The sequence below is a fragment of the Drosophila melanogaster genome, chromosome X (assembly GCF_000001215.4).
Source record: "Drosophila melanogaster chromosome X".
Lineage (NCBI taxonomy): Eukaryota > Metazoa > Arthropoda > Insecta > Diptera > Drosophilidae > Drosophila > Drosophila melanogaster.
Window position 1 is genome coordinate 17,040,474 of NC_004354.4, and position 13,302 is coordinate 17,053,775.

At 39.4% G+C, this 13,302-nt stretch overlaps 1 protein-coding gene across 1 annotated transcript in view; it reads right to left on the reverse strand.

Moving 5' to 3' along the window:
• CG45002 (uncharacterized protein) overlaps positions 1–13,302 on the reverse strand; it is a 97,664-nt gene that overhangs the window by 71,405 nt on the left and 12,957 nt on the right. The window contains exon 2 of the mRNA NM_001298429.1: positions 8,880–8,979. Within this exon, the coding sequence (NP_001285358.1) occupies positions 8,880–8,966 (87 nt within the window). The 5' untranslated portion in view covers positions 8,967–8,979. The remainder of the gene's footprint in view (positions 1–8,879; positions 8,980–13,302) is intronic.

Consider the following 13,302-nt stretch of genomic DNA (forward strand, 5'->3'; position numbering starts at 1 on the left):
GGCAAAAGTCCATAGACCTTAGTCCGCAGTCCGCAATCCAGAGGCCTTTTACGGCCGGGCATCTCCGGGCAATCGCTCCACTCCCGGCGATGGTGTCAATTTTTATCATGTGCTCCGGCCGTGAACCTCGAGGAGGAAACCCTACCGCATAGACCACTGTCCCCATGACCGGAATCCTCCCACCACATCCTGTGGCCCTAAAAATCCGGATTTGGCATTGTTTTTTGTCTATATTGCCCTTTCTCGCAAAAGGTCATAGTGGATTCCTAGACAATAATAATGTAGATTACGTTTCCGATTATGGATTATCATTAAATCAATAACGGCATGTGCTGGGATCAAAGAGGAATTATACTTGACTTCAATATGGATCATACTGGGGTCAATCTAGAATGATAGTTTAATCAATTTCGTATTGTAATATAATGATATATACATACACTACTGTTCATAATAGTTAAATCGTATTACATTTGCGATTTGATTAGGGATACAACTAAATTAACTATGCAGTGTATTATAAGCAATGTTAGACCGCAATTATGTAATTATTATAACAACAATAAATATACGATCCAATATTTATAACTTCAAAAGTTCTAATCATTTTTTTTTTTATTCAATTTGAATTATTTAAATTCACATATAATATTTGAATGGATTGTTTTAAATATTTAAAAAGAAATACCATACATTTTCCCATTGTAATATTGTATGTATTCATTAATTATGGCGAATCTTAACTAACCATATTTTAAGGGTATTTTAAGTCCGGTTTGTTAATTTTCCTTCTTGTTTTTCATGTATTTTCTTTGTGGGCATTTTCGTAGCAGCTTTTTTTGACCGCCCTGTTGTGTTTTTCAGCTTAGTCGGCGTTTATTTGATTTATGGCCAGGGCCACTAAGATTTTTCGGTGTGGCGGGGGGGGGGTCGCCGTAATGATGTCCTGTCCCGTTGTCCTGCTGTCCTGTTATCCTGCCATCCTGCTGACCAGTGATGTGATGTCGCCTGGCCCCGAGGGTTTCGGTTTCGTTTTGGCTTTTGGGTTGGGCTTTGGCTTTTACTTTGGTTGCGGTTCCAGTTTGGCTTCGGTTTTGGTTTTGGTTTCGGTTTCGGTTTTGGTTTCCGTTTTCATGGATGAATTCAGTGTCCCGGATTGTCAGTCAGTAGAGGGTTCCAAGTCCGGAGGCCCTAATTAAAATCGACACTAAAGCTGGCCGTTTAAGCCGAGGCCAATTTGCTGACAATGAAAAATGAGGCGGCGGTCCAGAAACATTTTACACGAATGGGTATACCTACACTTTACAAAAATAATGACGACAAAAGCTGAGCAAAAGTAACTTTTATGTTATGCCCACATTCACAAGAGATTAGAAAATAACTTAAGAAATCTATACAAATTATTAATAAATAAAATGACAGCGAATTTATAAATAAAAAAAAAAAATAATAATAAAAAATCGTTTAGACAAATATCTAATAGAAATACAACAGTATATTTTAAGAACCCAAAAAGAAAGATACACTTCACTTAATTTCCAATAAAATGACTAATTTAAAAACCATGTATGCCAGTGTATCTAGGCGCCCTTAAAAAACTGATTGAAATTCACGCCAAGTAAATAATGTTAATAATTGCAGCCGCAAAAGTGGAACAGTCTATGAATTTCAAATTTCATGTTTGTCTCAGGTCGGAGAGTATTTTTCGGGCTGTCTGCTGATTTTGGTTCTCGTCCTCTTTTTTTCGCCTTTCTCCCTTTTTTGCCAGCCCCGAAGAATTTGAATTTAAATATTTTAATATTCATGAAAATTGTTGGCATTTTATGGGAAAGGCGGGCGGCGAGAAAAGTTTCTTCTAATTTGCGGCTTTTGCTAATGAAAATTAAATGGAATTGCTTAAAGAGTCTGAATTAATGTTTGACTTTATCTAAACGAAGCATGGCACACATAATTAAGCAATTTTCATGTGCAGTCGCAAAAGGAGGGAAACTAGAATCCGGAATCCAGAATCCTGATGCCTGAATGCGAAATCGTAGGTCCTGTGCAAAATGCATAAATCAGTTTGGTGGCTGACAGGCTGTCTGAATGCTGGAATTCCCACTTAACCATTCTTGATTTGCCTAGGTGCTCTGGGCCGCAAATCCTTTACATCTATCAGCTCCACCTGCGCGTATCCTGACCAACATTGCCACATCCGCATGCCCATCCTTAACATAACATCCTCTCCATGTGGACTTGTGCAATCCCTTTTGGTCAATGCCCGCATAATTGTTTGTTATTTATGATATGTTGTATATGTTTTATAGATGCCAGATCGCTGTCTTTGATGTCCGGAGCAGGCTCATTTGAGTCCCATAGCCCGACCCCCGATGCCAGGACCTTCTAAATGGCATTCATTTGTAGCAGCTCATTCGAAACAAATTAATAACAGGACACAGAAGTGGAAGGTCGTCTGCCGTTGAAAGCTGCCATCGACGGAAATTTGTTGGGGGGTGGCAACGAAAAGTTTTCTCAAAACTTTCAATGTAACCATTTGCTTATCTCCCTAACAACTCTTCTTATCTGCTCGAAAGCCGTTTATATACTTAGAAACTAATTTAATATATAAAGTTTTATGTGTCACTTGAAGAAATCATCTGGATAGATAGATATAAGGATATATATTTAGGCTAAGCTCATGGAGGTTCAATGTAAGTGATTTTTTTTTACCTATTTAGTGAAGATAAAAATGTAGTAATGTATACCCGAATGTACTTTCAGTTGCCGTTATCCTATAAATACTATAAATGACACAACAAAAATAACTGATTTTAATTAATATTGCAAAAAAAATCTGTGTTGAATCATGTGAAAGTTGTTTGACCTTATTTAATCTTGTTTGCTTTCTCTGACCGACATTGCTGGCATTTTATTCGCATTTTCTCTGCAATTATCGCCAATTCCTCTGCGAGTGCAATGTTAATCATACGCACCGTTGGCCGGCTGCAATTGAAAGTGGAGCAAAGGGGCCGTTTGCGAAGGCGGAGCGACTTCAATTGGTCAATTGCTGTGAGCTAATTTGATTATCGGATCATTACGGCGAAGGGACGATGCCATGGGAGAATGAAAAGTGCGGGTGCTGGGTGGAAAATCAATGCAAGAGATTAACAATTACACGCAATTGCGGTCACAATGGGAATGGAAATGGTTGGAGCGGGTGGAACAAGGCATCGAATAAAAGACTGACTAACTGACAGAATGACGGACTGACTCAATAACAGACTGACTGAATGACTTTCACACACAAAAGACGTTGGCCATAACGATTTAATGTTGGTCTGCACAATAGTCTCAACAATATTCGTGAATACACTGGGAAAAATCGAAAAAAAATAATACCTTTTCACTGGAAAACAAATATAATTTATTCTGGACAACAGAACTAACCAACTATGCATAAAATGCGAAACCAATTTTTGGAAGTGCAATATACAAATTAATTCTCACATATGTTTGGTATCAACTTGCATGCCGAATTGTCAGTATACATTTAAATGCAAATTTTAAAAGGAAAAGGCTTTTGATTTTAACATTTTAAGAAAACTTCTTACGAATATCACGTTTTGCGCCGTGCACTTTGATGATTGGGTGTGTGTATGTTTCTTTCTGGCTGCGATTTATTTCAAGTGCGTTCAGCACTCGATTGCAGACGTTGGCGAAGTGAAAGCCTCAAGAACGAGATGCGAGACGAACCTGCTTTCTCCACAATTTCTCCTGCTTCTGGACGTGCTACCCGGCTTATGCTGCTTCTTGCCCGTTATCGATAGTCATTGTGTGGCATACCCACACTTTCCAGACCCAAAGTTCGTTATTGATGGCGAATATTACGCCAACTAAGCAAATTAAATTGTTTACATTGACAAAGGCCAAAAGGAGAGGACCAGGACAAATGGTGTGGGTGTTAGGCGGTGGGCGTTGAGCGCTCGCTGAGGGCGTGGCACATGACGCACAGCTTGCCAAACAGAACAACAAGAAACAGACAATGGAACAGCCAGGCAATCCAAGGTAGCCCAGACAACAATGGACAGCATTCAGTAGTGCTGGCCACCATACACCCACCCACCACCCAACAGACCACCCACTTTCAGCCCCCTCCCCCCCCCTGTGTGTGTGCAGTCTCTGCCCGACAAAATAGATGCACACTATTCATACACCTCCAAAAAGGGTTGAGGACGAAGGACCAAGGACGCAGGACGAATGAAGGAATTCTCCTGGTGGCCACTCAGCAAGTTGGAATTATGCACAGTCGCCAGTGGCTAAGTGGGAATTTTAAGTGGGCCAACATAAAAAGTTGGTGAAAGTTGAAAACTAACCATGCCGCATCATTTTCACTTCGCACGTAACGCATTTAAGCCAATTTGGATGAGCACATAAGTTTTGAAAATTGGGATTTCTGTTTTAATAATGTATTAAATTAAAATCATAGCTGATGAGATGATTTTTAAGCCGTAGTAATATGCAAAAATGAACTCTAAAGCTTAATAAATAATATCTTTTTTATACCAAATTGTATCCCTATTGATTATATTTCGCTATTCCTTTTCCTTTTACTAATTTAGTTAAGTAGTTCTTAGGCTGTCTTCACTGTACCAGTCAACCTGACAACGGGCTGCAAATGCTTTATTGCCTGCCAAAAACACTGGGAGCAAAGAGGGAGCATGTCCCGAAATGGTGGCCATCTCACCAAAGGATAGGCTTCGTTTTAATCGAGTTGATTATAAGTAGAGTGACAACTTTTAACAGCATTAAAACCTACATCCCAGGAGTCTGTATTCGTGTGTGGAAAAATGTTTGTACAGGACACGGAATACAGGATCCCCAAACGGACACACATACACATGAACAACGCGATTTGCGGTTGGCAGCGCTTTGGGTCAGAATGACCCCCTACATTTCACTATGCCCAAGAACATTGATGGCCTCCGAATGCAAAACGAAACCAACACAAAATTTAATAAGGATACTAGTCCTGAAATCCTCGACGACCAAATAAAAAAAAAGGGGCGGCAGTGAAGTTCAGGTCTCTCGGACTGGCCAAAATGCTCTTTGGCTTCCAATAATAAAATCGGGCCTAAACGGCTTCCTTTTCTTTCGTTTTGGCCCATAAAAGGAATAACGTAATATGATAATCAAACTGAGTGCCAACCACGAACAAGATGAGTGACCCCCGCTGCCCAGGGGCGTGTGAAAATGAGGGCGGGCAATCGAATCGAACCCTTGGCAACCTTCTCAATGAGCTTTTGGCCATTTAAAACAATTTTATTTGATTTCACAAAGCAGAAAAGCGAGAGCAGTTAAGTAAAAGTGTTGCCAGAAATTACTCTATTTAAAAGCAATTCAATTGAAGTCGACTTGGGCATATGCTATACGAAAAAAAATGATGTTAAAACACATTTAAATAAATACTAATATTTGAGGTATTATATTATATTGAAAACACAAACAAATTATGGTAGAACGGTATTCTTCTTTAAATTTGTTGTCATCGATTTTATTTCTTTTTCTGGGGAAACCCAAATGCCATTAGTTTGAATACTCAACAATGATCGCTATATTCTATATTGGATTAGCTTATAAGGCTACCAATCTCATTCTCTTCTTATATAAATGGGATTTCTCACTTTAGTGACCAAATTGAACTCCGTTGTGCCATTTTGTCGGAATATTGCGAAGTCCAAGATCTGGGGTACATGAAATATACTTTCGAAACGTAAAAGTACCCCAGTGGACCGCCTTGAAACTATCATTCAGCCCGAGGAGCTGGAAAATACGAGTGGCCAGTGAAAATCGCAGAACGAGCCGGCTACTCGACTCCAAATTTATCAGGCCAGCTGCATGCAACAAGCTGCAAGTGACGACCTCCACGGTTCAGGGGTCAGGGCCAATGTCATTTGTCGGTTTTTGGGGGGTGAAGGCCTCACTACGGTTCACTTCATTTCGTTTTGAACTACTTCAGCTTCAGCAGCCCCCGGCTGAATGACACATTGTCAAGGTCTGCCGTAGTACATATGAAGAGCCCCACAAAGTGTGCTAAATAAATTAATTCGCCTGCGGGACACTTGCAATGGGGCCAATCAATCTTCAAAGATAAATCAGCGGGTTTAAGAAAGTTATTTCTTATTACAGTTTATCCAGAAGAACATAATTTTTAAGTCCATGATGGCAATCTTATATCGCTTGGGGCTAAATATTTCCTTTGATTTTTCTGCATTTCTATCAATATTATATCTTATAATGTCATTTACAAAAAAAACTGTTGAATATATATCTATCTGCTTTCACAGCAACACTTTTCAAATATTTTAATATATGATAAAATTTGTATTTAAATTTTATGATTTAAAAAATTTATCGAAATGATTCCTTTTCAAGCACATGTGTTTCAAAACTTTTTAAACACATTTATGTCGCTTATAAGTCGATGTATGTATTTACCCACTTTTGACTTCCCCAATTAAAACGAAACACTCTCGATAACTTTGCCACTTATATGTGAAATTTGCTGGGAAAGTTTTGCGCCTTCGAGAAACATTCGAAACTGTTGTTCACTTTTACTTTTAGCCTGGCTGCTTTGTTTACGCCACAAACAACGAAAGTTTTACCCAACGCCATGACCTCGAGTGTGCCGACTTGATTAATAATCTCGATTTTCCCGGCAGTTAAACGGGGTGCAATGCTCAACAGCTCGACAGCTGTTATCGCAGAAAATATTATATATTAATTTCGAAATGCACACACACACACACAAGGACCTTCTCTCATCGCTCGCATTACATTGTCCTTCGTTGGCAAGTGACAATTAGGATGGAATTACTGGGTACTCATGCCTGATGGCTAAATTAATAATCCCATTTGGAAGGATAATAAAACAGATTTCTGTCCCATACAAAGTGCGAATGCAAACAGAGCTACCGTTGAAGGCTATAGCATTTGCTTTTTTCTTTTTTTGCTCCTTGTGTTGCTCCTTTTTGGTCAGCTGATGCGAAGTTATTTACGCGCCAAACTCAAAATGCCGGCCCAGCTCACACATGCCACAAAAAAAAACCCGAAAGTTTTCGAACTTTAGAGGCGATGAATGCGTGGAAAAATTAACTTCTTTAATTACTTTTTTTTTTTTGGCACACAGAACACGCGGTACACTCGAACAAAAATTTAGCAAAATCAGCAAGTGCGGTAAATGAAAATGGAATTGGATTTGCTGCAGCTTTTGAACGGATAAGATGGATAACGTTGCTAAGAAGCGTTCGAATCGCCCGTCGCGGACCGAACTGTTCGCATGTCAACACGCGCCAAAATGTTGCAAGCGACTGAGCAAAAAAGCGGAAAGCCAGAGGAAAAGCAGCGCCCACGCTCCGACCACAACTCACCACCCCCCCTCCATCCAAAGGCTCCCCTTGGCGACGCCATACTCGGGGAAAAAGGTTCATTGAGAAAAGCCCGTTTGGCCAGCTGGCGGGGTGTTTATCCCCAGGGGGGGGGAGGGGGGCGGTGCACAAAACAAAAATCAGATGGCAGTTTTCGCCGAGAAATCTGCACGAGCAGCTGATGCTGGGCGTGAGCTTTTTCGCTTTTCCTGCAATTTCCGCAGCTTTAAGCTCGAGGAAGTGCGCATGCGCGCACGCTGCAAAAGCTCAGGATTGGCTCTCTGCAAATGACACTTGTTGCATGCCCCAAAGTTAAAACGTATTTTAGGGAAAAGTATACAGATTACGTGGCTAAACATAACTGAATTCTGTACGGACTTTAGTTTTGAACCGCAGCTCTATTACAATTTGGTGTATTTTACATTAACATTAAGAACTTGTACAGTTCCGTTTTGAATGGTAACTATTTGCAGGCAAGCTTTTGCAGACGCTGCTTTTGAAAAGCTTTGGCTCATTTACCCAGTCAACATATGCCCGGAAAGAAAATAGTCATTATTTGAAAAAGTTTTTTCAAATTCTTTGGAATATTTTTGAAATCAGTAATAACAATGTGCAATCTTTAGCCGGACTGGCTAAAATAAATAAATAAGACTTTTTATAAGAATAAATATTCCTTCTGTTCTTCATTTGAAAAATGTTTAAAAGAATATTTCAAATATTATATTGTAATATATTATAATATAATATAAATTCCAGATTAGTTTTAATTATATCCCAAAATATAATCAATACATTTTATATTTTATAAAAATAACAATTTAGTCAATTGTTTTTTAGTTTATAACTAACAATGCTTCAAATAAGCCCTACAAAATAATCTATATAAAACTATTATTTAAAACATTTTAAATGTTTGCTTTCGCAACTAGCCGCTGTAAAGAATATCTAATCAATTTAAAATAACAGATATGTGTATATCCCCCAGACAATTTGTAAACCCGTATTATTCCTTTATTATTCTTTTTGTCAGACAACATAGTTCATCAGACCGCTTTTGACGTAACATAATCTAAGTAAATGTGAAACTTTCGGCCTAGGCGTGTTAAGAAAATATGGTAAATTGAATTAATGGCCATCGTCGTATGGACAAACAAATCAAATCATGAGCTTGCCGCCCACATATGATCCCGGTCTTCCATCTAGCATAATTAATTAAGTTCCAACCTTGTCTGGCCATCAAGAAATCACCCAAAGCAACGGACCAATTCAATTTGATGGCCCCCAGTAGCTGATGAGAATGGAGGCGGAGGACCAAACTTTCAACTGTAATTAATATGCTTGAAATGCGAGCATGTCTCGATGTTTCACTGTTTGGTTGCTGCGGCTCCGGGCAGGATGTCTATGTATACTGGTATCCATCGCCAGCCAGGATATCCACTGCCCGCATCAAAGGACATGTGTTAAGTGGACACTCACCTCGATGGTGATGTGATGGCCACGGGAACGGAAATTGTCATCGGTGCTGCGCAGATTCTTCGAGTCGATTTGCACATTCGTCTGCATCTTGAGAATGTATCTGAAAAGACACGATGTATGAGAAGTTATGGCACGTCTATCATTCGCTCATAAGTGAAATATTCCCGGGAACACCCAACTCCATTGACAAAAAACGGGAAACACCGAAAAACAGCCATCGTAAACTTTACGAGATTGGATGTGTTCTGTATGTGTGTGTGTGTGTGGAAAAGCCTTCAAGTCAATGATGCGTGTTCCCGATAAGGACGCCGAAAAAACAAAGTGCGAGCAGAAAGGCCAAAAAAAAAAAACTGAAATGGCCAAAAAATGTCAGTCATAAAATCAAAATATTAACGCTCAAAGAATTTACTTTATGCGTTCAAGTCCCCAAAAACTCACACGTCGAATAAAGGAGAAATGTTGAGAAACTGGCAAATTACTGGAACCAAACCAAAACTGGCATAAGAAATTTTGTTTTTAATTATTAGTAAACTAAAAAAATTGTAGTAATAGCAGTTTAGAGTAAAATTGTATATATACTTTTTTGTAATCTCCATATAAATATTTTAGATTAATATGTACTTAAACATAATCAATGAGTTTTTTGCCATTTAAAATATTTTGTTTAAAGTACATTCAGTTGATTTTGTTTTTAAGTTAATGGAGAATATGGCAGCAGTTATGAAATGCCAAATTGCATTTACCATCTAATAAATGTCCTCTTGAATGCTGAAAGTTGCGACTGAAAGGAGGAAACCCATCAACCTTGCGCGGATTTTTCGCTGCTGTCATTGACAACGTGTTTTATCCACTTTGGCGTTTATTTATTTCCTGTTTTCGGTTACTCGTTTTTTGTGTTCTTGTTGCTTATTTTTTTTTTTTGGCAAAATCGAGAAACCGCATTGCCGATTAACGGCAGCCAACAAGTGCAGACATGGCAAATCCATTCGAGCTACACTCATCCACCTTTGCCGCATTTGTGGCAACAAAATTTCAAATTTAATTTGCGCCTCTTTATTTATGCAGTAGCTCGATGGCGGCGAAACTTAAACGTGAATTCCCTGATTCCTGGGATCCTTCTGCTCCAGCGCCAGCTTTGCCCTCATCCACATCCACATCCACCCAAATGACAAGCCAGCAGTTGTGCATCCAGCTCAATTTAGTTGCCCAACCGCCCGGGGCAACGCACCATGGCAAACGGCAGGATGGCGGGAAAAGCCAAGCGGGCCGGGCAAGGTCCCTCGGAAAATTCAGAGAGCTGGGAAAAACTCCGACTATGCCAGTCACAATAGGGGAAAACTCAGAAATATTTAAGGCAAAATAGCATTCGGTGAGCATGCTGCACTTTCTTGTGGCAAGTGGCTGGGAAATTCGTTCATTCATTTATGCATTCAACCTAAGCTAGGAAAATAGGGTTTCCAATTGCCACTGCTTTCAAATTGTTACGCTCAATTATGGCAAAATAACTTCAAATAGCATTTTTTTTTGGAAAAGTATTTCTCGCATAAGTAATCCTATTACAATAACTTAAAAGGAAGCTATGGTAAATACTTGCAACTCAGTTAAAAAGTCGAAAACTCATTTGATTTACGATGTAATTTATTTTGCGGGCAAATCACAAAAGGCAGGCAATATGAGTGCGACATGTTTCATCACGATAAATTAATGTGGCTGCACTTTCCCCACGGGCGAGGGCCACACAAATGAAGTGTGACCACACTTCTCGCTGAATAACAGAAACACGACAACACAATTAACACAGAAACTTGCATATGCATGAAACGTTTTCCGTTTCCCATTTGCCAACATTGTTTTCACAGTATCACAGTGTTTTTCCTTTTGGCCGCATTTTCACGGCCCTTTGGGCCAATCAAGTTGCAATTGTTGCCGCTGTCAAACAGCAGGAAAATTCGTTGCATATTTGAGAGAGACCGCGGCCGCTGAGTTTCTGAACGCCATTTTTTCGGGCCTCAACGAATGCGTTTGCATAAGTGATTGCGAATGGATTTTCCAACACGGTGAGAGAATTCTGAAAAGATTTCTGCGAGATCCTCTTTAAAGGTGGTTTTCCGAGCAACAAAAACAAAAACCCGAACATTGCCTCTGGGAATTGTTAAGATGGTTGTTACTGCTTTGATTTCGGTTTATGTTTCAGTTTTGGATGAGGGCTTCCTTTCGCTTTCCTTCAACGGCTGTCGAATGGCATCAACAATTGTAGGCCCAATTGTGAATGCGACTTCGCCCCATGCCAAAACCATAAATAGTTCCCACCCACTGTCCATTACTCGCAGCATTTGCATCGGTATGGCTGTGCGTGTCCGGAATGCGTACGGCTCTATCTCTATTCGGAATTTCCATCTGGCTAGTGTCTTCTTGACACCATTCCCCTGCCGAATGGCGAATATCTGTGAGTGGAATCGTGAATTTCGGGCACACAATCAGCATTCACTCACGCAGTTCGCCCATTCGCGCCTAATTTGATCGGCGTCTCTGGCTCACATTCTCTAGACATTGCCTTTAAATTTGCTTAAAAACTATTAGTTTTTAGTTACCTTTTTGCTTTGATAATAAGATATTAAGTATTTATCAATTCGGTTCATTATACAATTAAATGCCCGTTTTTTAACCATAAACATAAGCAACCTTCATTTTTGCTCTCTTTTAACATTTATGATTCCGAATTTTTCACATTTTTGCAGAAATATTTTAATTATTGTCCCAAATTACACTTAATGTGCAGCTTGGTTGGTCTTCTTAGTGTTTGCGGTGTAGCCTCTATTGTGTCGCTGTGCCTATGTAATCATTGTCCGGATAATAAAGAGCCTCAGATATCTCATTCGCACACGCTGAGATACTGAGATAGAAAGATACACAGAAACATAAACAGCAACCGATATGGATGCTAGATTGTTGATGGTGGATGGAAAATGGGGGGTCCCCTGGTGGCATAAGCATATGACTGCTGTCATATCCACCTGGGGGTTGAGGCAGCTATGGGGGCGTGGCATCCTAGGTTGGAGTGTGGAATATAGTCGCTGGGAGTTGCCATTGTCATTGTGGCGCAAAATGACTTTGTATTTCATTATTTATATTTATTTGTTGCTATTGCTTTTGCTTTCTGCTCTTCTGCTCTTCTGCCTTCGTGCTTTCCGTTTGCTTCGTGCAATAAAACAAACGCCAGCGCAACGGAAATCTTAGAATGCTTAAGTGGCCAAGGGGAAGTAGCGCGGCATCGGGGTTTTGTGGGCGGTGTTGCAAGTACTGCCAGCAACTACCGAGCACCAAGTAGCTACAACCAAGTAGCAAGTACAAAGCAGCAAGTCTGTAAAAGATGCTCAGCCAGCAAAAAGGATGGGGCTAAATTACAGACCCTTGGTTCGAGCTGCCAAGACAATCCGATTTTCCTCTGGCCACAACAAAAGCTGCGAGATACTCAGAAAAAATAAGTGTTTAAAGTATGACTATTTAACTCTCGAATAGTTTGTAATATTTTTTATCACATCTATAGAAAGGTTCTATTACAATTGTCGCTTTTATAATGAAATTTAGGATTGAGGCTTGATTTATGTGAAATATGATCAAGATATATATATTTGTAATATATTATATATATTATATTAACTCATTCCTGACCATCTACTAAGTACTACAGAACTAAAGTTTTATATATGTTTATTTTTAGTTTTAAATCAAAATTTTAAATTTCTTTGCCAGTGTTCAGCCAAAATATCTCAAGCACACAAAGTAAATGTATGTGTTCATTCAGGATGAAATAAATGTGAGTTGAGAGGAAGCCACAGAGCCACCAAAAACAGAAAACAAAATAAGTGGCAGGAAAAATGTATTTTTTGCCAACTGCATTCTTCAATGTACGAAATTGCGCTGAGTGTAGTGCATTCAACTCCGTGCTCGCGAGGATGATTGCCACCAAATGATTGACAAATGAAGCAAATGCCATGAGGTGGCGTGAAACTATTAAACAATGAGCCAGCAAACAGAGGAGATTCTGAGAAGCTAGTGAAGTTCCAGGACAGCAAGGTCCAGGAGCAGAGTAAAGTAGCAGAATAAAGGACGAAGGATTCTCTAAAGTGCTGAATAAATAAGTTAATCAGATTCCACAAACTAGATTAAGGCAGTCTCAGATAATTGTTATTGATTGAGTTCTGGAAATTGTTAGGTGGGTTCGTTTAGACGAATAATGCAATGCAGCATTAAAGACTTAAACTTATTATTTCTTCAAAATTAAAAATTTAAAAATTCGAATGTTTGCTTTTTACTTTACTACTACTATTGCTATTTGATTGCCATACTTTTTAGACCGGCAGTAATGCATTCAATCCTTTTCGCATTCTCAGGTGCTTTATTTCCCCCGCATTGCTATTTT